This window comes from Hypomesus transpacificus, chromosome 24 (assembly GCF_021917145.1).
Source record: "Hypomesus transpacificus isolate Combined female chromosome 24, fHypTra1, whole genome shotgun sequence".
In the NCBI taxonomy this organism is placed as follows: domain Eukaryota; kingdom Metazoa; phylum Chordata; class Actinopteri; order Osmeriformes; family Osmeridae; genus Hypomesus; species Hypomesus transpacificus.
In genome coordinates this window covers 1,475,351-1,500,252 of record NC_061083.1, presented here as the reverse complement: position 1 = coordinate 1,500,252, position 24,902 = coordinate 1,475,351, and the positions used below count along the sequence as shown (strand labels likewise).

At 42.5% G+C, this 24,902-nt stretch overlaps 5 protein-coding genes across 8 annotated transcripts; 3 read left to right on the top strand and 2 right to left on the bottom strand.

Moving 5' to 3' along the window:
* Positions 1-4,416, top strand: lman2lb (lectin, mannose-binding 2-like b). The gene is made up of 8 exons (XM_047047998.1): positions 1-214; positions 593-711; positions 1,024-1,141; positions 1,279-1,361; positions 1,841-2,002; positions 2,211-2,325; positions 2,613-2,729; positions 2,876-4,416. The coding sequence occupies exons 1-8, from the start codon at positions 10-12 to the stop codon at positions 3,016-3,018; spliced, it is 1,062 nt and encodes a 353-aa protein (XP_046903954.1). The 5' UTR covers positions 1-9; the 3' UTR covers positions 3,019-4,416.
* araf (A-Raf proto-oncogene, serine/threonine kinase) lies at positions 2,013-20,781 on the bottom strand. Of its 3 annotated transcripts, XR_006958275.1 has the most exons (17): positions 20,705-20,781; positions 19,148-19,371; positions 18,679-18,782; positions 18,354-18,456; positions 17,818-17,972; positions 17,515-17,622; positions 17,224-17,368; positions 17,066-17,093; positions 16,815-16,945; positions 16,511-16,710; positions 16,095-16,271; positions 15,873-15,919; positions 14,925-15,043; positions 14,672-14,803; positions 14,434-14,568; positions 12,107-14,235; positions 2,013-2,032 (listed from the first exon to the last, which is right to left on the bottom strand). XR_006958275.1 is itself a non-coding variant. In XM_047047996.1 (16 exons), exons 2-16 carry the CDS (start codon positions 19,256-19,258, stop codon positions 14,095-14,097), a joined length of 1,836 nt encoding a protein of 611 aa, XP_046903952.1. In that variant the 5' UTR covers positions 19,259-19,371; positions 20,705-20,781; the 3' UTR covers positions 10,683-14,094. The 3 variants fall into 3 exon arrangements, 2 of the variants coding, with proteins under 2 accessions (XP_046903952.1, XP_046903953.1); XM_047047996.1 differs by lacking the exon at positions 2,013-2,032 and having other exon boundaries at positions 10,683-14,235; XM_047047997.1 differs by lacking the exons at positions 2,013-2,032; positions 17,515-17,622 and having other exon boundaries at positions 10,683-14,235.
* LOC124486442 (leukocyte surface antigen CD53-like) lies at positions 4,772-7,331 on the top strand. 2 transcript variants are annotated; one of them, XM_047048000.1, is made up of 8 exons: positions 4,772-4,881; positions 5,323-5,427; positions 5,571-5,759; positions 5,905-5,979; positions 6,111-6,221; positions 6,366-6,473; positions 6,766-6,849; positions 7,077-7,330. In XM_047048000.1, exons 2-8 carry the CDS (start codon positions 5,365-5,367, stop codon positions 7,143-7,145), a joined length of 699 nt encoding a protein of 232 aa, XP_046903956.1. In that variant the 5' UTR covers positions 4,772-4,881; positions 5,323-5,364; the 3' UTR covers positions 7,146-7,330. The 2 variants fall into 2 exon arrangements, with proteins under 2 accessions (XP_046903956.1, XP_046903957.1); XM_047048001.1 differs by having other exon boundaries at positions 4,773-4,881; positions 5,320-5,427; positions 7,077-7,331.
* zgc:64051 (leukocyte surface antigen CD53) lies at positions 7,481-10,399 on the top strand. Its single transcript, XM_047047999.1, has 8 exons — positions 7,481-7,672; positions 8,248-8,331; positions 8,489-8,677; positions 8,810-8,884; positions 9,052-9,165; positions 9,262-9,363; positions 9,504-9,587; positions 9,667-10,399. Exons 2-8 carry the CDS (start codon positions 8,269-8,271, stop codon positions 9,736-9,738), a joined length of 699 nt encoding a protein of 232 aa, XP_046903955.1. The 5' UTR covers positions 7,481-7,672; positions 8,248-8,268; the 3' UTR covers positions 9,739-10,399.
* Positions 20,782-20,964: 183 nt separating the features above from the next.
* Positions 20,965-23,538, bottom strand: imp4 (IMP U3 small nucleolar ribonucleoprotein 4). The gene is made up of 9 exons (XM_047048252.1): positions 23,231-23,538; positions 22,706-22,814; positions 22,428-22,511; positions 22,218-22,327; positions 22,009-22,141; positions 21,773-21,927; positions 21,596-21,690; positions 21,408-21,481; positions 20,965-21,309 (listed from the first exon to the last, which is right to left on the bottom strand). The coding sequence occupies exons 1-9, from the start codon at positions 23,231-23,233 to the stop codon at positions 21,197-21,199; spliced, it is 876 nt and encodes a 291-aa protein (XP_046904208.1). The 5' UTR covers positions 23,234-23,538; the 3' UTR covers positions 20,965-21,196.
* Positions 23,539-24,902: the final 1,364 nt, after the last annotated feature.

Sequence of the window (24,902 nt, the reverse complement as noted above, 5' to 3'; positions counted from 1 at the left end):
TTAGTCAATATGGCTGCCACCATGGAAAAGTATATTCTGTCTCGAATGAGTAGTCTTCGGAAATTATATTCAATGTTTAATCTCCGAAACAATAATGAATTAACCTGTATGTTCGTTTTTATGTGTTTTTTGATTGGCTCATCGTTGGCAGACAATGGATACGAGATGGAAGACTTTTTAAAGAGGGAATACTCGCTGACAAAGCCATATCAAGGTACAGTAGCTATTAGTTAGCTAGTGAGCTAGCAAATGTTAGTTGTTGTTATCACATTAGACATTAGACTGTTCTGCTTTTGTTTCGGTTGACAATATTGAAGGTGTATTATACGATACAGTAACAGTGAGGTTTTTGAATCAGGCCTATTAAATATTGTGTAAAACAGTTTGATTGGGCAGCCTCAGGCAGTTAGCAAAACTCAAGTGACAAGTGACACCACTTACGGCATTTGATTGCGCAATGGCGTACGCGGAAGCGGCATACCATGTAATTACAAATATTTGAGAGTTAATCATAAACATATCTTGAAATTAGGCTGTTGGTCACATTATATGTCGACTTTTCCAAGTGAATTATTTCTAATTGTAAATCCAGGGCTGGGCTCCTCCAGTTCTTCTCATTGGGATCTAATGGGTACTGCAATGATTACTACCGAGACTGTTCGTCTGACCCCCGACTTACAGAGCAGACAAGGAGCTGTGTGGAGCCGCATTGTGAGTTTTGAACTACAACCTAAAACACAAGCAGATTAACTCCATAACTTGAATCCTGTTTGTGTTGTCTTGTCTTAAGAATTTCAGTGCCCAGTCTGACCTTGTGTTGTTCTGTGCATCTGACAATAAAATACTTGAACTGTTTCAGTACTACAGAACACTGGTAACTCAGTCTACAATGCTTCAGGATGTCACAACATCACCCCAGACCCTGGTTTCACACCACTAACAGCCTATCATCTCGGTTTTGTTTGTGTGCGTGCGCGTGCATGGGTGTGCGCATGTGTATGTATCGTGTGACTGTGCATCTAGCCCTGTTACTTGCGAGACTGGGAGCTCCAGGTGCACTTCAAGATTCACGGTCAAGGGAAGAAGAATCTCAATGGAGATGGAATGGCTTTATGGTTCACCAAAGAACGCATGCAAATAGGTACCAAGTCTGCCATGCCCCTCAAGGGTCCCTCTCACAGTTAAAACCAAATCAAGGACACTAATTATGACACTCCTATCTTGCTTTCATATCAGTGGTTGTCATGAAATACTCATCACTGATTACATCTTGTGCAGGTCCAGTGTTTGGGAACATCAACCTGTTCACGGGCCTTGGGGTATTTGTGGACACCTACCCCAATGAAAACAAGAACCATGAGGTGATTTTTCTATCCTTCACCCCCTATACAGTCCCCCAACACTCGAATGATGACGTGGTTACTGTTACTGCACACACATCTATCCATTTCCTACCAATGATCACAAGTTCACCCTGTATTTCTTCACTACCAACTGGGAGATGCAGAAGAAGCAAAATCCTGCAACTCAGGTAGCTATGTTAAATTAACCACCCAACCCCATCACCCCAAGAACTGTCCTCTATCTACCTCAACCAACGCTCCATTCAGTTTGAGTCTGTCAATCCACATTCGATACGTGTCTGTAGTGTTTTGCAGAAGTTTCATAGGGAATTGCTAATTGCCATTCGCTGCATGAAACCTGGAACCAAAGTGCAATTGAATGCCTTCGCCCCAGACATTCCTGTTTTTCCTGAGGTTCAAATCCCCATATGGTTCAGTTCCCTCCATAACACGGTTACACCTCTGTTCTGTTCCATCTCCCTCCCGCCTGCCCACAGCGAGTGTTCCCATATGTGTCAGCGATGGTGGGGAACGGGACTCTGGCCTACGACCACAATCGCGATGGGCTGCCCACTGAGGTCGGTGGATGCACCGCCCTGGTGCGCAACGTCAACCACGAGACCTTCCTCCTCATCAGATACTCCAGAAACAGGCTGACTGTGAGAGCTCTCTCACACACACACACACACCTTCCGGTTTCACTGCTGTACACAGACCAGAGACATATAGAGCAATTCTGGCACAGACACACACACCTTCCGGTTTCACTCCTGTACACAGACCAGAGACATATAGAGCAATTCTGGCACAGACACACACACACACACACAGTAGGATACCCACTCTGTTCCATCTCCCGTTCTGCAGGTAATGCTGGACATAGATGGCAACCGTGAGTGGAAGGACTGTTTTGATGTGTCAGGTGTTCACCTGCCTCAAGGATACTTTTTTGGAGCCTCCTCTGTAACCGGTGACCTCTCAGGTACAACCACTTACGGTGCTTTCCATGGTTACCCAAGTTGCTGTGGGTTCACCATCTGATTGGATATAAACTGTCACACAACCATGTGCTCTCAATAATTTAAAGGTTGAACAAACATTTCAGCCGGCAGTATCTTCTTCAGAGTTGGACTGTTTGATCACCTATATCATTGTAACCCGTCATAAATACCTACTGACCATGCTGATACTGGTAGCAAACCCTTTTAATGGCTATTCTGACGGGTGGATGTGGTTTTGTTCTGACACTCGTTGTTACTGTGTTTCCAGACAACCATGATCTCATCTCCATGAAGCTGTACCAGCTGACCGTGGAGCGAACTCTGGAGGAAGAGCAGGAGGAGGAGGTCACCGTCCCCAGCGTGGACAACATGGGCCAGTTCAAAGGTGCAGCACAACAGCGATGCCATTGTCCCTTTCGATTAGTCCTAGAAAGCAAATCCACCCGCCTGATTTCAACACGCGGCCCCTTTGTTAAAGCCAAGGTCATTCCAAGGTCATTCCGTTGACGTTTCTGCGTGCTTGTCTTTCAGTGGAGGTGCAGGAGGAGGGAATGAGTGGCGTCCAACTGTTCTTCACCATTATCTTTTCCATCCTCGGGCTCTTCGTCCTGGGCGTGGTCGCTGTGGTCGTGTACGGACGCTGGAAGGAGAACAGCCGCAAGCGATTCTACTGAGACCAGATCAAGCACTTGAGGACGCGAGGGAGTTTGAGAATCCACACCTTTAAAAAAAACAAAAATATCATACAGTGCGCCAATCACTTTTCCTGACGTAGCTTTGCCGAACAAAACCCCCTTGCTTCGATACCTCGATTGAGAAAACGGACCTCAAAAACCTGGACAACTTAGAAGAAAGTACTGGAAAGTGAAACCCGTTCATTGTAAATTTCCATAGTCATCTCAACCAGTTATTTTCGCCTCCAGTGTTTAAGGTCATCTCTTACTGCTATACTAAAGAGACAGACCTATCAGCTGCAAACTAGGACTGGGTGGCCGTATCAACATTTAGACAGTGAACATAATGGCTGTAACGAGTGCTCTTTTCTCTTTATGTGTATTGTTTTTCATCAGTTTTGTGTTACTCTCTACCGGCTTTCCAATTGCACTGTGATATGCCCATTATCATGTGTCCAATGGATGTAATTGATGTGTATTGTGAGCTTAAGTGCCTAGTTCAGGACCTAAACTAGGTATACCCTAACTTGTAGTGATGGTTTGAAGAACCTTGTCTTTGTGAAACCATATTTACTTTGTCTCCCATTGAACGTACCACTCAGTTATTCAGGTCTACCTTAGTTCTCTGTTAGATGTATACATTGGAGATGAACAAAACAAGTCTCAATTACGTAAACTTGAGTTGTTTTCCCCGTCAGTTGTAATGCTGAGCATACCGCTAATGTAATCCTGCAGAAAGTGTGTTGTAAAGCTGTTTGTTGAAAGCTAATTGATTAATGTAATGCCTTGTATGATTCACTTTGTCGATCCATTGCTTTTTCTAATTGAATCTGGGGATTTTTTTGTGTTTTTTTTTTTGCTGTGAAAGTATTCATTGTTTTGCATCGTCTTTGTAGTTTTGTGAAAAGAAAAGCATAGGGTCTCCAGTGTCTGATGTCCAGGCTCACTGAAGGTGGTGTACCGTTTCAAGTTTGCGTGCGCTGGATACTGTCTGCCGTCTCAACGCTGTATAGATCTTCTCCAGACACTCATTTGCCGTTGCCTTACCCAAATGCGTTGGTCCTGAACTTATGGAAGGGACCTTGTGTATTGCCACATCCAAAATGTTTACTTCAATGTTGTCCCTTTTTATAGCTCGTCACTGGACAGTATGATAGGGATTCCTGTGGTTTGAGAGGGTAATTTATTGTGTCCTGTCCTGAGCCACCTTGTTGTGACACAAATGCGTGATTATTTAAAGAAGTATGATCGGGGGTGATGAAAATGTGAACGCTCATCGGGTTTCATCAAAGCTTGTTTTAAATCTATAGCTGTGAGATGTTCTTTCGTTTGTCTTTACTGAGCATTGGTGTGTTACTGTGTCAAACCCTTTTTGAATAAACCTTTGTATGATCTTAATGAGAAATGTTTAAATATATATTGTTTTTACAACACAGATTTCCTACCAATAACAGTTAGAGTTGTTGTTGGTGCCACACAATTAGCAAAGTATATGGAAAGGTTATTTGCATTGGTACAAACTATTAGAATAATGGTTAGACCTCCACTCAATCCAGCTGTTTAGTGCTTGGATGTCCTTGTCACCTTAAACACTTGGCACTGTATGTATTAGTACAGGTGTTAGGGTTAGAGTAATTCATTCTTTAAACAAATGTAAATTTCCTCTTCTGAGGCCTGGATGGTGGAATGTGCTGGAAAAACAACCCTGTATACCGCCTCCTCCAACCCTCCCTCTTTCTGCCACCTCCAGCCCTCACCTTTCAGTCATAAAGCTAGAGAAACAAGCAACAGACGTTAGCTGGATACTGTATCTACCACTTCAACTGATGCAACTCTGTGGACCAGTGGATAGTTGCATCTAAGGTAGGTCTGCATTTTTTATTTCAGTTTCTAAGAGTGTATTTTAAAACAGGAGTTCAGTTCATTTCCTTATCTATCAAATGCCCTTTTGGATTTGAATCCACCTGATTAAACTGAAATATACTTGTAAAATGCATGGTACTTAAATTTGACCCCACAAATTAAACATATGAAGTAAAGATCTGATCTTTTGGAATTAAATAGACCAATGTTCGTATGAGCCGATCCCTTTAGATATGTAGAACTGCATTGGTCTTGGTGGCACCATGCTCAATGTTTTCATACCAAACACAGTTGTCTGGTAAACACTTACACCACCTTTAGCTCTGGATTATCATGGCCACTTGCCTTAACTCTACTCTCTGAAGATGTATGAGAAGGTGATAGGAGTTTAAAAAGAAATGTAATATTAAATTGGATTTAAAGCTAAAGTATTATCAGCAGGTTATTTCATACTTTGCTGACGGATATCCAAACCGAAAAAGAATGAATCGTTCCTGTGTAAACTGCTGGAAAACCATGATGATTTTCTTCAACTTCCTATGCTGGGTATGTAGGTCAAATGGTAAATGAGTAATATTGTATTAATAATAAGATGATAAATGTGTGCTGTGTGTAATATATTTAACATCCTGCAGAGGGGATGCAAGTATTAGACCGTGATATTGCTTCTGTGCTCTATTGTGGTCTAGCTGTGCGGTGCGTTTGTAGTGGCGTTTGGGGAGTACCAGATGATGCACTCCAAGTTCAGTTCCCTGATCACCTCATTCTTGCCCATCCAACCTGCCAACACACTGGTGGTCAGTGGCACCATCGTCACCTGTGTGTGCTACCTCGGGATCCTGGGTGCCCTGAAGGAAAATCGTTGCATGCTTATAACTGTAAGTATAAGCAAGCACCACTTCAACACAGTATTCTAACTACCTTTTGTGTACTCGTTTTCTATCCTCTCACGAAGGTTGAGAAACAGTCATGGAACACAGTGTTGCCTTGGATAATTCTTCTTTTTTGATGTTATGATTGCAGTTTTTCACCCTTCTGTTCATTCTGATGCTGGTGGAGCTGGCTATGGCCTGTGTCTTTTTGGTGTACAGCAGAGAGGTAGGTTACAACAAGGGGATGACACATCCCCCCCCCAAAAAAAAATTGGTACATTGATTAAAACCATCGGCTTAATGAAAAATGAATATATTACATTTGTAATAGCAACCTTTAGCGTTTGACCTTCACAGATAGATACTTTCTTTGAGAAAGACCTGATGAAAAGTCTGGAGATTTACAAGCATTCCTCCCCCGATGATAATCTGGCCATGAAAAATGAGTTTGACGCAGTCCAGCACACTGTGAGTGTTTTGCAACTACCACCTAAAAAGAAATATAACGTGTATATATTTGTAATTCTAGGATGAAATTCTTTGGCTGGTCAGATGCAAACCATTGAACACCTTAGCTTGTTGAAAGCAACTGTTGTGTTGTGCTCTATCCAGTTTAAGTGCTGTGGGGTCCATGGAGAAGCAGACTGGGAGGGAAGCATACCTGTGTCATGCTGTACCAGAAACCCCTGTAACATCCTCCCTCAACCCAACTGGCCAGAGGTAGGCCCTTATCTGTGTTAGTACCGTAATATGGTCATGTCTTAATATATTTAAAGGCAATACCATTTCATAGACACGGCAGTATGGTTTAGTCTGCACTTCCATTAAAAATCCCCCACAAAGCCCTTTGGCACATCAAGAGACTTTGTCTCTAGCTGTATGATTAACAATGTTGGATGTCTTATATGGTATCCTTCCATGTGGAGTGCTGCTACACAGAATCAAATCAAAATAGTCCAACAAGAAATCTAAATCATTTAATAAAAAATTGCACGAACAAAATCTGTTCCAGGGCTGTCATGCAAAGCTGAGGAACTGGTTTGCAACAGATTTTCTAAGCACTGGTGCTGGGGTCGTCTCTCTGTTCATTTTACAGGTACACATTAATTTATGTGGTATTTTTACATGTGCGTATAGTATTTGCAGTTCTGTAGATATAGATTTACTAGACGTTCCCCGCTTCTTACTTGTAAATTGTGTGAGTTTGATGTTCTTTTGTTTGGTGGCTTTAAAAGTAGCTGCCTGTGGCTTCGCGTGTTGAGTTTATTGTTTGATGTGGCTGATACCTGACTCTAAAACATGCCTGTTTTGGTTTTTTTACAGTTCATTTGTATGTGTTTCAGCATCCCTCTCTTCTGCTACTTCATCAAAAATGGTCTTGGTTACCAGTGAAAAGAGACAATGGAACAATTAAGTACCCAGAGTACTTAATTAAAATGTTTCTCATGTGTCTCGACTTGGATTGGATACATAATTTAAATTGTATAATATCAACGTTCATAGTTTTGTGTTTATCTAAAACATATGTATAAAAAAACATTAAAAAATATAGGAATACAAAATGTGGTTCTTTCTAAATTCTTTCTATATTTGGAACAGAGATACATTTTATATTTGTAAAAAAAAAAAAGAATGATCATAGTTCAATAATTATTTGAATTAATGTAATTGTTTCCTCCCCAGCTGTGCTATTTGAGAAACCCCCTTACTCTTTGTCATACATGTATTGCTGTTCCTAAAAATAAGGAAGTAGACACTTGGTGTTTGGTCAACACTGCCTTTTTACACGCCACAGCACCTTGATAACACAACAGAATAGGCAAGTAACAAGTACAGGCAGTAAAATTAGGAACATTGCAGCACACTTTATAAATTAAGATCTTTCTTTTTTAAAGGAGAAAACAATTTCAGCTGACAAGGTAACAAATATTTTTTGAGGCTGGTTCTATCAAAGTTATAAAACAGTGAAGGTGTTTTACTGTTCTATGATTTATTTCTAACTATCAGTAATACATTAAAATGATTAGCATACTGCAACATTTTGGCCATGTAATAAATAGTAGGTTAATTTACATTTTTTATTGTAGTTGGTCTGTGTTGGCAGTGACACAGATGAAAACCCTACCCATATATTTGAAAACTGTGACTGGTTGCTCTACAATCAATTTTGACATATGTTCCTCATTGTGATAACCAAATTTGTTTTTGTCAAACATGGTTTGGTTTGTGTTATAAATGTTGTGCCTGGTTGTTTTGGTACATGTAAAGCAATGTGAAAGAAAATCATACGTTATAGAACATTCACTTCCTCTTGATTTGACATTTGTTACCCCTCGTGAGAGACAGGAAAACACGATGCCTTTTGTGTGAAGGGAGGAAGTTAGAATCTGATGTTCTCAGTATCTCAATTTCTCTTAAAGTAAATACATAGGAAGTGTCAAACAGCTAAACACTTGTATATGTATCTCTAAACACTGCTTTTTTCCTTCCACAGGTTTAATATATACTTTTGAAGATGGCTCAAAGTTGCCTCAAGTGTTTGAAATACACCATGTGTTTGGTCAACTTCCTGTTTTTTGTAAGTACGCGAAACATCAAACCATTCGTTTAATCCTTTTTGATTATTCCAAACATATTGCACAGAGACGAAATACTCAATTGGAGTATGACACTTTCGTTGTACTTTCATTTCACAATCATGATATTTCCTGATGTCTGTGTTATATTTGTGACAGATGTGTGGAACAGCTGTGTTTGGCTTCGGACTGTATATGATGATGAACTCCAAGGTGTCCTCCCTCATTCCGTCCTTGGCTTCTTTGAACCTGGCCAACATTCTCTTCATCATTGGCATCATCATCACCTGTGTGTCCTTCCTGGGGTTCCTCGGTGCCCTGAAAGAGAACCGCTGTCTCCTCATCGCTGTGTGTGATACCACGACACGATTCAATCCCACTTCTAAATACAAGTCGCTAACATCAACACAAGCATGACTTTGACGCTTCAAAGTAAATACTTTTTTGATGCTTCGTGTTTTTTTCTCGTTGTCTTTCCAGTTTTTCATCCTGCTGTTTCTCTTGATGTTGGTGGAGCTCGCTGCGGCGTGTTTTATGCTGGTTTATGAGGGAGAGGTAGGAACATGAGTAGTGATTTAAAGTGAGGCTGAGGCAGATCTGAAGCCAAATGTGCTATATTGTATCGGCCCATGGATATCAATTCATTGTCAAGTGTACCTTTAAGATACACTGATACATGCTATGGACAGGCGCTCCTTACTTGTCTGTTGATGTATGTTTAGATTGACACATTCTTGCAAGACGATCTTCAAAAAAGCCTGCGGAAGTCTATGAAATATCAGAAAAGTGGAAATTCAACCAACTCAGCAGATGACTGGGATATTATTCAAACAACGGTGAGTGGCAATTATTATTCCCATACCTTATACATGTGAATGAACAAAAAGTGTATCTCCTCGCCATAACTTTTCACATATATAATATATATATAGCTCAAATGCTGTGGAATCAACAATTCCACTGACTGGATGGACAAAATACCAGATTCCTGCTGTTCACCACCAGTAACCCCTTGTAACACATTCTGGAAAGAGGTATGTTACTGATGTCACATCTCTTCTATGTAGGCCAGTGGGTGGGGTTAGCCAACACCAAGCAGACACATGCATAGCCTATGCATAGTACATAGGCTGAAACCAAAATAAATCATGACTCATTCTGTCCTTGATGACAGGGTTGTTACACTAAACTGAAGGTCTGGTTTGATGAAAACTTCCTAAGCGTCGGGATTTGCGTGATAGTGCTCTGCGTCATTGAGGTATGACCATTGTTTCCATTTATTTGTACTATTCTAACCCATACACCTATAAAATCTTTACATTTGTCTGTGTTGGCAGGTGCTGGGGATGTGCTTCTCAATGACCCTATTTTGTCACATCAGCCGATCTGGACTCGGATACAAATTATGAAGCAACTATTCCACTAACAACATCGCCCATCTGTAATATTCTCACATCTGTGTTAATACAAATACACACCATTATACAGCTCTCTGGAATAAGCCTTTAACGAACAAGTTTAAGGCTTATAAAAATATAGATTAGATATTAATGTTGGTGTTATGTAACAGGTGATGTGAAAATATACAAATCAAATCAAATCAAATGTATTTGTATAGCCCTTTTTACACGCAAGCATGTCACAGAGGGCTTCACATGCGCCCATAGAACTGCCCCTCAACCAACCTAAACCCTCAAGGAAGACAAGGAAAAACTCCCAGAAAAACTCCCACCGGGAGAAAAAATGGAAGAAACCTTGGGAGGAGCAATTCAGAGAGGGATCCCCTCCTCCAGAGACGGTTAAACAGTAATCACAAATAAATGCTTGGAAGCTTCTCAAATGATTCATGGTTGTGAAATCAAAGAACTTGAGGACAATTATAGAGATTAATTTAATATCATAAACCGCTTTTTCCTTTTACATTTATGTGTTTTTTGTTACGTGTTTGTTATGCTAAATTATACTGACCATGAATGTAAATATCATCTGCATCTTTTCATGTAATGCTTTATTGCTTGCCCTTAGGACCAGAATTTCAAAACAAATTAAACAAGTGTGTCATTTACATGATTGCAAGCGTGCATCTGCCATTTGTTTTCTGTTAATCATGGGCTGTATACCACAGAGAAACCAATGGTAAAAACAAACGTCACATTGTTTCCTGCCACTCGGTCATAACCTGCTAAACTCAGGGCATGGCCACTTCTTCTTTTAGACAAGTCAAGCTAAAGCACAGTTTCGTTTAGACTAAAGGGGCTAGTCATAGGCATCTTTGAAAAGTGTAAACTCACTGTCGTTGTGAAATCAACCGAGGACATTTTGTATTGTTTGTACAAGATAAACAGGATTTCCATAAGTATTCCACAGTTTTATTTAAAGAATAAAATCCTGCATCCTCAATATTTTAAGACAAAAACCTACAAAAATACTACAGATTTCTTTTACATTTTAAAATAATTTTGTTCTTTTCAAACCATCACACAAAAATAGAAACAAGGTACAGTTTTGTAATAAAAAAAAAAAATGTAACTGTACACAGCAGAATATACCACTTATTGCAAACGGAACACCCCTGATACCTCAGAAACTATACACACAATTATTGCAGTTCACCTAGAGATATGCAAAACTACTGACACAGCTCGCCCATTCTCATTTCTGCTTTAAAATAGACAGCTGTTGAGTTTGTCTGGTTTCCGTCCAAACTCCAATGACCCCTGCCATTACTCTGTTGAGACAGTAAGTGGTATCTTCTATCTGATATCATGCGCTTATTGCAGACTTGATTTTAAGGGAAGTCCGTATATTACTTTTCAATTTTGGTCAATGTGGCACCCCCTACCCCGTCCCCGTCCCCCACCTCTCCTCTCAACAGACGAAACGCTGTCCTCTTTGGAAGAGAAAGGCATGCAGTCAACTAAACTCACACTCCGATACTCTCGTTTTCACCTCTTCAATAAAAAAGATGATAGAATCTGAGCCCTCAATCAAGAGAAATCAGGGAATACATGATGTTACAGTATGGTAAAGCAATGCCACCAGACAAATTAGATATTATGCTTGCATCATGTATATTTCTACATGCACTGGAAAACAAATTCATCTCTCCTTGCTAGCTCTATTGCTACAAGTCTGTAAAATTAATTTTATTTGGAGAGATACGTTTCAGCCATAGGCCTACTCAATTTCTCCTGTAATCTACACGATAGATACAACAAATGATAGATGCCCTTGGTAAGGAAATTTAATTGAGTCTTTCTCTGCACTTTGCATTGATCATATGACACTTGATATCCATCTACTGTGCTTACGTTGCCATTTTTAGCCACACTTGAGTTTGAAAAATAAGCTAGTTTGGAGAAGTAGTTTGAGACAGTACCGTGCCTTGAAGAACATTCTAAATCAGAAAGAACCCTAACTATGACTTAAATGTTGCAAAGAGGGATCTCTGTCAGTAAACAAACATCTCACCCACCCCAAAAGATCCAAGAACAGCAGATTCACACAATCTGCAATGACATCAATAAATTAGATAAGAAACAAAAATGGAGCCTTTCCCCAACCTTCGTGTCATCAAAGCCCCGGACAACCCTATCCGTATCCTTACCCAACCCACAGCCACCAACAGAACTGGAATAAGAAAACAGAGGAGGGTACCCAGCCCTTCCCCTTATTTATTTGAAACTTGAAAACATCTAGGTTTAAAAACCTGTATCTGCTTCTTACAAAAGCTGTCAGTCCTGCAATGTTCAATAACTACTGACCCCCCCCCCCCACACACACACACACACACGCACACACACGCACACACAATGACAAGCTCTCCACTTGTTAAATTGACCACGTCAAATACAGTATCGAAAAATCACACCCTCTAACGTCAAGCCATTTGCCAGCATAGAGAACACCAAGCATACCTTTCTGGGTTACTATCACAGTTACTGTTAGTTTGACCAACGCAAGATGCTAAAACTTAAATGATCATTGTTGAGCCTCAGCGACACAGGATTTCTGCATTGCACCAGGGAGCAGTGAAATAAGCAACCGAATATTTTATAAATAACGTTAACACGCGTTTGAGAGGAACTAGCCTACAACCACCGCATACATCCAACAAGAAACTCCCATCTTTCTGATAACTGGCTGGTTGGCAAAATCCCCCATTTGAGGTGACCACTAAGAATCTCTTGTACACTGACATCAATAAGTGAAAGCATTGCTCGGCAGCAACTAGTGGCCTGTGCTAGCATGCAGCCTAAGCAACAGCAGTATGTATTAACACCAGTAAAAAGAAAACAGCAAAGAAAAACCTGGCTTGTATTTTCTTGCGGATGTCTCAAACAGTTGAACGTTCCATTAAGTATCTTCAATTGAAAAGCTGGTGTTTTTGTTTTTTGATATCACATGATTGACAATAATCCATACCACAACAATTTGGAATAAAAAAACGATTACTCTGCACTTCCACCACTGCCATTAGGGTACAACAAGTAAAGAAGCCAGTGCTTACATTAAGGCAGCTCGTTTTAACCATTTGCCGGAGCTGGCAAACAAATCAATATTGAACACCCATTCAGAAACTGCTCTATGCACCTGACAATGCCATTCACCTGAGCTGTGAACATTCCCTATGGTGAAGAAAAAATAAACACTTTTAATATGACGAGATTGCAACACCAGGCCAGATGACATTAAGAAATTAGTCTGGGAAAAAGGTATCTTGGAAGGCAAGGACTTGCCCTCTCATCTGCTCTGGGTATGCAGGTTACACATGATGTTTACATTGACAAATTCTTCCAAGAGAATTTCCAAAAAAGCCTGCAGAAGTTTATGAAATATGATATGTGAGGAAACGTTGGCCTAACGCCACCTTAAAACAATCAGTAGCTGCTCCATGGTGCAATGTATAAATCAAGCTAAATGTAAGCACGTTTTCAGGAATACTCTTACAGTAGCTAAAGACTACAGCTTTTGTGGCCGTGTTGTAACTCAATGCTGTGCGGAGCTCGATGTTTTGAATGGAGACAGTGCAAGCCTTTAGGAAATGTTACTGTGCTCAGACAATTGTGCGGTGTTGCTTGAGTCCCATACTGCTGGTCTCCGTGGCAAACCAATCAATGTTTTATAGCAGCAATTTAACTAAATGTGTGTGTGTGTGTATATGTATGTATACTAAGACTGCAAGGAACTATGAATTAACAAAAGCTCAGCGGTATATGGACAACCACTTTTTTTTTTTTTTTTCTTTTTTTTTTTACATCAGATTCAGAGCGATCTCGTTTCTCCTGCTCCTTGCTCTTTGAAAGCTCACCATGAAATTCCGATGGTACTACGAAAAAATTAAAAAGGTGTCCACCCCAAAAAGCAGCCTTGAGAAATCCAACGCCTAACAGGAATGTAGGGGTCTCCGGCACGGCCCACACACCAAACTGCCTGGGCACATCAGCAGGGAGGGAGTGCTGCTTGATGTGCAGGGACAGTCTTCAGCCAGCCAGATGCACCACATGTCGACGGGGCTCCATCTAGTGGCGCCACCCGACTTGGGCAATGCTCCAGCTTTTGCCCAGGGTAGGGGGCGAAAGGGGGGGACGATAGGGGGGGGGAGGAATGTGTGGTGGAATGGACTGCTGTTAGTGCTTCCTCTCTCTCTCTCTTTTTCTCTCTCCCTCTCTTTCTTTCTCTTTCTCTCTCCACCGTGAGAATGCCGCAGCATTGGCGGGTGATGGTCGCTCGGCCAACCAGCTCTTGGCTCCCCTGGCGGGGCTTCACAGGGGCATGATCCGGGTGGTGTGGAACAGGAGTGGGTTCAGGTCCTCTGCGTGGACGGCCCTGTGCAGCGAGGGCTCCGAGGCACTCCGCTCGATTTTTGGCAACAGTTCCTGGACCTGCTCAATGCTTACCAGTATCTGGGGACACATAAACAACAACAACAAAAAAAGTCTAAATCCCGTCTAAATCTAACATTTCACAAGTAAACATTTTTTTTTGAATAATCCATATATATGACACGTAAATGAAACATGATTAAAATCTGCAAGTTGGAGAAGAAAGGTTTCCCACGACGGTTCCGTAACGATCCGCCAGATGAGCGGTGTTGGGTTTACCTGAGGGAAGAGAGGCCTCTCGTCGCGTTTGAACTTCAGGCAGTCAATGATGAGCCTCTTCATGGACTTGGGGGAGGTACTGTACATCTTACTGAGGTCTGGGGACAGGTAGCCACGCCCGACCATGAAGAGGATCTGAGTGGCACGAAAAAGGAGGAAGGGGAGTGGGTGACAGTCTTTTTTTCTTATTTATTTATTCTTTTTGCTGCTGCTTTGGAAGGCTCGAAAAAGACTTTACCTGGTCTCTGTTGTTGATGCTGGTGTAAGGCAGGGTCCCTGACATTAGCTCGAATAGCACCACCCCATATCCGTACACGTCTGACTGGAATGTATAGGGGTTGGTATCCTGCATTCGGATCACCTCGGGGGCCTACGATGCAAACACACGGCTAGCTCGGTGCTCTCAAGAAACACTGATGGTGGTGAAGTCGCCATACTTGAAGTAACAGCAGAACAGTCAAAACCTGAACGGAGCTGCGCTAGTGACTCACCATCCAGAGAATGGACCCGCTGGGCTGTTCTACCTGCTGTGAGCCGGTCCAGCGAGACTTAACCGTGGCCAGCCCAAAGTCACCGATCTTCACGGTCCAACCTTCGTGGAGGAAGATGTCTGGCAGGCGTGCTAAGGAACAAGGCGACAGGGATGGACAACACGCACACATGGAAACCGAGCTCTCTTAAAGGTCCCATGGCATGAAAATGTCTGTTTATGGGGTTTCTTAATATTAATATGAGAGTAATATGAGCCTGCCTATGGTCCCCCCCAGTGGCTTGACATTGCGATAGATGTACAACAAGAACTGGGTATTCTGCTCTGCCTTTGAGAAAATGAAAGCTCAAAAGCACCGTTTTGGAATTTTGCCCTCATGTCGGCACAAGGGAAAAGGTAACCTCCCCTTCCTCTGCTTTGCCCGCCCAGAGAATTTGGCCCGCCAATGAGAAAATGAGCCAAGACCGTGCGAGCGCGATATTGAGAGACATCATGGCTTGAAAATGACCAAAGCATGGCAGTTAGCCGCGGCTCTCTCCTCCTCATTGCATTTAAAGCTACAGACACAGAAACGACACGTTCTAAAACATCAAAAAATATCATGGACCTTTAAACATTTACAAAAACAGAATTCGCTCATTGCAGAGACCGAAACACTGACTAAACTAACAGATATTTATTTTTCCTCCCCGTCACCCAAGTGTTAAGAAAAAGGAGTTGTTGTTCACACCAGACAGCACCGACACTTGACATTTAAGGTGACAGACGAAGAACAGTTGTTTGTGGTGAGAGCAGCTAAGGCACATCTGTTCATTCTGCATGTCTGAAGAAATGTGCTGCTTTCCATGATATGCAGTTCCTTACTGCACGAGGCCAAGATTCAGTGTCTAATTCATTTCTAATTAAATCTCCCTAAGAAAAGTACATGCCCGGCATGCAAAAAGGATACTGTTGGATTTCAGGTCTCTATGAATTATGTTCTTGGCATGAAGATAGCTGAAAAAAAGTCAAGAGATCGATGTCAACACAATTTGTAGAAATGCTCGGAAAAGCAAAGCAAAAATGTGTACAAAAAAATCTAAATCTAAATACATAAGATTGAAATATATCATTTTAACGGTGAACTATGAATTCAGAAGACCAGTATAAAGTGAGATAAAGTCTGTCTTACTCCATGCCCTGCGCCGTTTGCCTGGCTACGTCGATCCGGCGCATGGTGTCGAACTTGGTCTCGCTGACGTGCAGATGGCGGTACAGGCTGCTGCCCTCACACCACTGGGTGATTATGGCAAAGTTGGGCTTAGTCATGAAGCCCATGAACAGCAGAATGTTGACATGGCGTGTCTTTCTGCACAGTGAGGGGAGGGGGGGGGGAGACATCCAATAACAGGCGAGCATTAGTCACCCCTTTTATGCAAAAAAAGAAAATGTCGATCTCCAGAGCTCTGACATCGCAATCGAACACTTTCACACGACTGTAATCTCGGTAGATTCAGCACCGAACGCCTCGCTCGTTTATAGAAATGACACAAAGGAGGGGGCCCCCCTTTGTGTCTAAGAGAGAAATAAACAAAGACAGTGACTTACCGCAGGACTTGCATTTCGTTTTTGAAAGCCTGCAGTTGCTCAGGCGTCGGCTCTGTCACTTTGAGGATCTTTATGGCCACGTCTCCGTGCCACTTGCCCTTGAAAACAGTCCCGAAGGAGCCGGCACCTATCCTCTTCTGCATGGTGACCTCCCGTGAGTGGACCTCCCAGTAGTAACTAGAGTCTCTGTAGCCACGGTGCTGGAACATACATGACACTTAGCACTGCCCTCCAGAGACATGTGAATATTAGGGGAGGTGGGGGGGAAAGAGGGGGGAGGTGAGAGGGGTTTGGGAGCACATACCACTTTCTTCTTGTCGTCTGAGGACGACTGCTTGCGCTCCTTGTGCTCCGAGGGGGATTTAGGAGGTCTTCTGCCTGGGGAGCCCAGGGAAGAGGGAGGGCTGGTGGAGGGCTTGGGTGAGGGCTCAGGACCTGGGGATACAAACCCCCCAAAAAAGAATGTTGATCATTTATGAAACAGATTGGCAATACAGCCACGATGGAATGCAGGATCATAGCGGCAAAATGGAAAAGTTGAACGCAAACTCCTACCCATGGTGTTGTTGAGTTTTAGTGCTTCCTAAGGAGAGCAGAGGAAAAAGACGGGAGAAAAATAAAAAAGGCATTACAAGACGCCATTCACACTCGGAACGCAAAGACGCAACCGCATGCGTGTCGTCGCATGGCGTCGCATTGGGGTGCGGGCTGACCTCGATGATGCTGGTGCCCGCGGGCCCCACAGTGCTGACCATGTGGACGTTGGGGGTGGAGGTGGAGCGATGCCTCTGCAGGGACTGGCCTTCAGCACCGGGGAGGGGGAAGCGGAAGGCCGAAGTGGGGGACAGCAGATTAAGCCTGCGAGAAAACGCAACAAAGAAACACCCAGGGGGGAGGGGGAACGTCAACCAACTTGATCCCCCCCTTCGCAGCCTCCGCACGCTATCACTCGAGGAGCTTCTCGCTTACACTCCTCATCTTATCTGCTGTGAACGAGTTCTTACCCAGGAGGCTCTGGGGTTAAGGCTATGTCACTCTGGGATATGGAGTTGTCTGGCAACAGTATGGATATCTGAGGATACCCCTCATCTGTGCAGGGGTTGGGCCCACACCTGGACACAAGGAACATACAGCACAGATGAAACACATAAAAGGTGACGGGCGGACAGGTGGCGATGCACAACGAGAACAGGGACATGGGGGGGGGGGGGGGGGGGGTCGGTGTATCTAAACTGCACTGATAGGAAGGAGGAGGAGGAGGGGCGGCGGTTGTGTTTCCATAGCCTGTAGATCCGAGGAGGACTCACCGTTTGGTCATGGTGTCCATGTCCACACACACGGTGGGCACCTTGCTGCTGCAGTGCTGGTGGAACTTGTAGCCGCACGTCTGGCATCTGAAGCCGTTGAAGAGGAACTTGTGGCAGAAGTCACAGTAGGCCAGCTTGAAGAAGGTTTTACGTACCTGGAAACATGTCATGGGATCAGCCTGGATGATGAGACACAATCCTTGGCAACACACATGTAAATGTTCCTTTCTTTTCTTTTTTTTTTTTTTTACCCAGTGGGTCTGAAGTATTTACAGATACTGGAGTCGACCTGGGGCGGGTTTATTTCACACAGTATCACAAACTCTACAAAGCACATTAAGATTTAGAAGGTGTAATAAAATGAAAAAAATAAATAAGAAGAGACAAGGGCACGGAATTGCCACGAAAACAAAACGCCAAACATTTCCTGAGAATGACGGTCAGGACGAAAGCCTGTGTTCGCCGTCCTGAAACCTGCCCCAGGCCATCTTTAAACCCCAACCCCAAGATTCTGACACGAGAGCGCGCTAACGTACAAAGTTGTGCATGGTGAGAGGGACATCGTCCAACACCTCCACCAGGAGCTCCTCCCCCACCAACGGGGTGATGTCAGTGTTCCATTCTGTCAGCCTCTTGCGCCTGTGAGGACGGCGGGAAAAACATGAGAGGGAGGACAAATACTTCACACACACATGAACACCACTATTTATTTCACTGAATTTTCCCTTTTTCAAACCATTCCCAAGAGGATTATGAGACTACAACAGCACAAATATTAGGGGTACACTAGGGGCCGCAGTCCGTTTAGAGTACACCCTACGACTGCTCCTCTATGGAGCGAGAAAAGACTGACAAACTTACCCCTCTAGGAGTCGAAATACAGCGCAGCAGTCCTGGCTGAGGCCCCTCACTTTGAGAGCTTTGTCCAGGCTGTCAAATACCGTCTGTCCTGAGCGAACATTCACCTGTTTTCGCACACAATGTATAACATTTTCAATGAGTTTCATGAAAACGCTCAGCAATTCTGGTTATCCTATGGCTAAGTGATGCCAATGTGTATGCATTTCATATATATATATAATAATTTTTTTACACGAATGCCACACACCATATCTGTTTGAATACTAATATACAAGGCAGCCTGTTTCTAAGGTTTCTCAAAGGAAGAACATTTCATAAGACACAGAAGCAAGCACCAGCTGGCACATGCAACACCAACTGTTGGCAGTTCTAAAGTTGTGAAAAACGGCAAGCTTGTCGAGACATTTTCACTGCAAAGACATGAGCGACTGAACACGCTCCACTGCCTGGGCGATCTCCCTTGTCTTACCACTGTCCTCTGCTTATTGGGGAGGTAGACTCTTATGGTGCCCCCACCTCGGGGTACATCCTCTGGGCTGGTCTCTCCAGAGGAGGAGCAGGAGGAGGAGGTGGAGGACATGGTGAAAGGCAGGGAAGGTAGGAGAACAGGAGGCAGCAGCAGTAAGTCACGTCAACTGCAGGAGAACTTCATGCACTGGGGGGGACCAAGGGAGTGAGCCCTTTACCTGGAACCTGAGACAACACTTACATTTACATTTAGCAGACGCTCTTATCCAGAGCGACTTACAGTAAGTACAGGGACATTCCCCCCCGAAGCAAGCAGGGTGAAGTGCCTTGCCCAAGGACACAACGTCATTTGGCACGGTGGGGAATCGGTCCGGCAACCTACTGATTACTAGCCAGACTCCCTCACCGCTCAGCCATCTGACTCCCAACACTTGATTAGATGTGTTGTCAATCCACACCAGTATGCATTTCTATCTGAATTGAATGACGTCACTGCAACATCCTTTGAGTTTCACATCATTTAGGAAGGACTTTTATAGGTACAATTGTATTATAGTGCAGATAGTACAAACTGATTATATTTGGCATAAGGCCCATAGATTGGACACAGACTACTACTTCTTCTTAAACGACTTGCCTTTTCTTGGTACTGGATAATACTTAGGTGAAATTACTTTGTTACTATGTAACTAGGGATGATGAACAGAAAATATGATGTACAAATGAAGCCTCTGATTACTGACCGACTGCAGCGCCCAATGCAATCCTGATTACAGTTTGGGGGTGTATGGGTGTGCGACTCAAACACCAAAATAGAGAAAAACCTTGCAATCAGACAAACTACGGATAAGATTGTTGCCACTATGTGGGCATTTAGTTATAGATACATCAGACCAGCTAGTTAGTGTGGCGTGCAATCTGGAAGTCTACCGTGCCGTGTGCTAGACTTCTGATTTGACAGCTACCTGCGGATCTACTTGAAAGGCTGGCTAACTTCAATATATGCGACAGACCTTCATTTCTCATTCGACATGTCTGAGATGATGTACTATTTGGCAACACGTGTCCGCAAGTCAGTAAAACTAACTGACAGAGCAATGGAAATCGTAGCTTAGCATAGAAGGATTTGACTGCTTGGCTAGCAATATGACATTTCGACATTTTGGAGGCCATGTTTGATAGTGGTCCCCTGGTGAATGAGGCTTAATGTAACTATTTGTGTCATTTTACCTAAGTGACATTACTGCATCGACGAGGCTTCGTTATTATTTGCTTCTTAATGTATGTCGGGTGTTTCTTTGTGCTGTAATCAACAAGTATTTACTAGATTTACAGCAGAAAGGGATTATCTGGCTAACGCTAGCTAGCTACTATTGGAATAGCTAGTCAAGCCTACCGCGCCAGCTAGCCACATCTACCGTTCGTTTGTATCAACTAAAACGCAGTTGAATTCTATTTTGCACAGTTTTATATTGCATTAAACAGTTGACCGTGTACAATTTATCAATCGTCACAAATAAACAGTTTGATGTTGTTTATCTCGGGGATCAAGTCTCACCTGAAACTGCCATCTTGAATTCTCTCAACAAGATTCTCTCTGAAGTAGCGATGGGCGACTCCTTCGTTTTCTTCTTGTGTATCTGAAGTTTAGGGGGTTTCGGCAACCTGAAAACACGCATTACCGCCGCCCACTGGGCAGTCGTAGATGTAATGTTGTGCTACTTCATCAGGCTAATAACTTAAGTAAAATACTGTTATATAAATATGTAAATGTGTAACTATATCGATTGCTTGAAAAAAAGCACAAACATAGCCAAATGGATGTGTTAAAGCAGTGTTTATTTGGAAAGGTTATTAATTTCAATGGATGTAAATAAACCCAAGGTAAAAAATATGGTAGGTTGCACAAAAAGGTATGAGGGGGAGGGGGGGGTAAATGGATACCTCTAACTATGACAAAGCCGCCAAGAGATATCAGGTCACATTTCCATGCAGCACAAATGAAATGTCCAAATACATCCCCATGTTTAGAGTAACGGACACTAGAACACTACTCCACACTGAGAAACTTTCTCTTTTTAGCAGTGTGCGTGTATGAGTGATGGCGCCATTCAACGTCCGCTGTACTCTCATTCTCCAGGGTACCAAGCTTAATCATATACACTACAGAAAGAAAGTAGAATTAGTAAAGAAAATATTTTAAAAAGCACTATGGGTTCAGAAAGCACTATACAATACAAGAGTAAACTTTCCGTACTTACATTTCATTTCAAATCTGGGCCCCACTTCTGTCAACTCAACATTTTTGTGATTTGTGTTCTTATATGTGTGATGTCTGTGAAATGAAGACATGAATCAAGATTTGGTGAATCAAACCTACTTCTACACTTTCTGTTAGACTTAAGAATGTATGCTGATATTTCCTTTACAAAAGTACTGCATTATTAACCTGAAAGAAATGAAATCCTCCTGGTTGGCAAATGTGATGACACGTTTACTGTCCTCTTTGGGTACTGGAAACAGGTACTTTAGGATGTTGGACACCTGAAATTTATAGCAATTCTTAGCGCAACCAAACATTTTAGACTAACAGAACCAAGTGCAAGTTAGTTGTCAAGTATCTCACCCTTCGACCAAGTCGTGAGGAAAAGTTGTGAAAAATTAGGTGGGGATAAGCTTCAGACATGGTACCAATGTCTGGTACATCGTGTCTCATGACTACATTGTACAGGGTGAAGTAGGCTGTTGGTCCAAACGGTAGGTGGCACACCACAAGGCCGTCTAAAAGGGACACATGTAAATCAATAAACAATTGTTGCTATTTGAATGCGCCGCTCGGTAAATTAATGTTGCTTTGCTTACCTGGCTGTCCTCTAGTCTCGTGTACAATGACCAGATCTGTTACATTGTTGGCTTTGCAAGCTTGCACCAGGGAATTGATTTCATGATTTCCCCTGTTCATGCGTTGAGCACCCGGGAAGACCAACTTCACCTCCTGTCACACCAAAAGAAATTCCAGGTACATCAGTGACTGATTACAGGATGGGATCCCAGAAATAAATGGTACTGACCTTGGTAAACATTTTCAGCCTTGAGCTAGGGTCTCTGGACGTAGTGACCATGACCTTTGGGTCCTCCACTCCAGCCCACTTATACTCGTCATCCATGTGGGAGCTGACACCTGGACAGACCCTTCTTGATGAATATTGTGCATTATCACACAGCATGCTTGACATGAAGCGGTGTATTCAATACATCTTCAAAAGAAGTATGGCACAAACCCTCAGCTCCTTCATCATCATATTCTAGTAACTTCTGTAGCTGCACAGCTTCTCTGCGGACCTCAGTTGGAATGAGACGGTTGTCTGTGCAAAATGAAAATCGATTTAAGTTGAACCATCCATAAACAAGAATACACCATTTTTGTCAACAAGAAAAATATAGATGTTACTATAAAATGTCAGGCCCATCTCACATTGGTAAAAACGCCCATTTGATTTATTATCAAGACTACATATAACATGTTACACACTTGGGATGCATGAGTGACCAGTCATACCATCTAGAGCAGACTTCAGCTTCTGTTTCTTCTCCTCAATAGTGCGTACTCTGTCCTCTTGGGCCTTCCTGTACAGGTACTCCCGTCTAAGTCTCGTCTCTCGACGAAGCTGTAATGTAGAGACAATATAATCTCCTTAGCATTGGACACACCATCACGGTCAAAGCACTACTCATACATCATTTTACAAATTAATGACTTTTTATGAACTGGCTTCTCACACAAAGCCGATCACTCTACAACTGTAAGAAAAGGTAAGCGTCAACAATGAAGTAGAAATGTGCATAACTATAACAACTAAACATGTTAACATGATGTTTCGTAACTTAAACTGAGTTTCTTAGAAAATGTTAAAGGTAGCCTCCGAGCTAACGCGCATACGATTGTTCCGCTTAGCTACCAACCACAGTAGTAATTCACAAACAAAGCAATTTTTGCTATAACAAATTGTCCCATTCATAGACAACTGGCCTCAATTAGCCAAAATATTCAGTTGTTATGATTAATAATAAGAAACATTCATACCATTCTGATGATCTGCTGGAAGTCTTACACATGTGATACTATGAGATGACTACCAAAATGTATGTTCATAGGCTATTGGCACAGCCAATAGACGTTAGCGGAACTGATTGGTGGCGATAAGCACAGACATAATAATAAGCGCCACCTTTTTCAAAATAAAAGTCACGAACTTGTCTTTAAAAAAGTCAGAAACCAGAAGAAAATGATTCAAATGTGTGCGCACTTTACTTCTATAATTACAGGAATCTTAGTCTAATAAAGGGAGAACTCCCACTCTCGGGAAACTTCCGGGTTCTGAACTGGTTGCAGTTCCACTCCAGTTCCATAGGAGGGCGCTAACGGTCGAGTGCAGAATGAATGGAGGTCTATGGAGCTATGCCCCTCAAAATCCACTTTTCTCAGGATTTAATTTTTTGTCTAGTAATTTGAATTCTGAATTCGAAAGGGGAGGCAAAAAAAATACACACCGCTGGGTGTTAGATTTTCTTAAAGTCGCCTTTCCGTTCTAAAAAGCCTTTGAAAATGTAATTGACGTCATACACATCGTACGACCAGTGCTACTGCTTGACGACAAGCTCTGGTTACTTTCACTTTTCTCTCAAGGCATCAACAACACAGCTGACAGGTTAGGCTCTCCCTGTCAATACACATTCTAAAAAGAGTTTTGGCTTGCTAATGTTGCTAATGCTCTGCTGACATTCTGGTTCTGCTTCGGATGCCATCAAGCGGGATATCACTAACCAATCAGCATTCGTTAGCAGAATGCTAGCGTGTTATGGGCAATAACGACTTACCCTGTAAGAAATCGAAAGGACATAAGTACTCGTTCATTCAAATTTGGACCTGTAATCCATGTTGAACATGCAAAAACTACAATCAAATCTGAGATTTATCAACAACAAGAGACAAATTTAGCCGTTTAGCTCCATAGACCCCCATTCATTTTGCACTCGACCGCAATCACTCCCAGTGGAACTCTGGTGGAACTGCAACAAAATTCGGTACAATGGTTACAGTTTTTCTCGATTGCTTTGGCTCAATTCTTGAAACAGAAATGACATTCTCAAAGCTCCACGTGCATTTAGCAAAATAGCCTATATGGTTCAGCACAACTACATAGATCACCTTCAAAAGGTCATATCTCACCCAAAACAGTTAACTCATGCTTCAAAACCAAATCATTTTCTCATATAAATAGTCAGTGCCCTCAAAATGAAAAGTTCCTTCTCGATTGCTTTGGCTCATCGCTCGAAAAAATTGAACATTCTCAAACCTTTAAATACATTTGCCAAAATAACCCAGATGGTTCAGCAAAACACCATGGAACACCTGCAAAGGGTCATCTCTTTCCTAAAACAGACAACTTATCAGTCAAAACTAAATCCTTCTCTCATACAAATAGTCAGTGCCCCCAAAATGAAAAGTCCCTTTGGCATTGTGTAAACACTGCAGGTCAAAATGTTTAGATGTTTTGTCAGTATGGCAGTGGACCTTAGAAATATCCCTCATGTGCACTGTGCTACAGTTACTGTAGTAGATGTTTTCTTTCCAGAATACAATGTGTCTCGATCCGCATTTACAGTGTAAATTTATTCATTTAGCAGATGCTTTCATCCAAAGCGACTTCCAAGAGAGCTTTACAAGAGTGCATAGGTCACTGATCATACAGTAA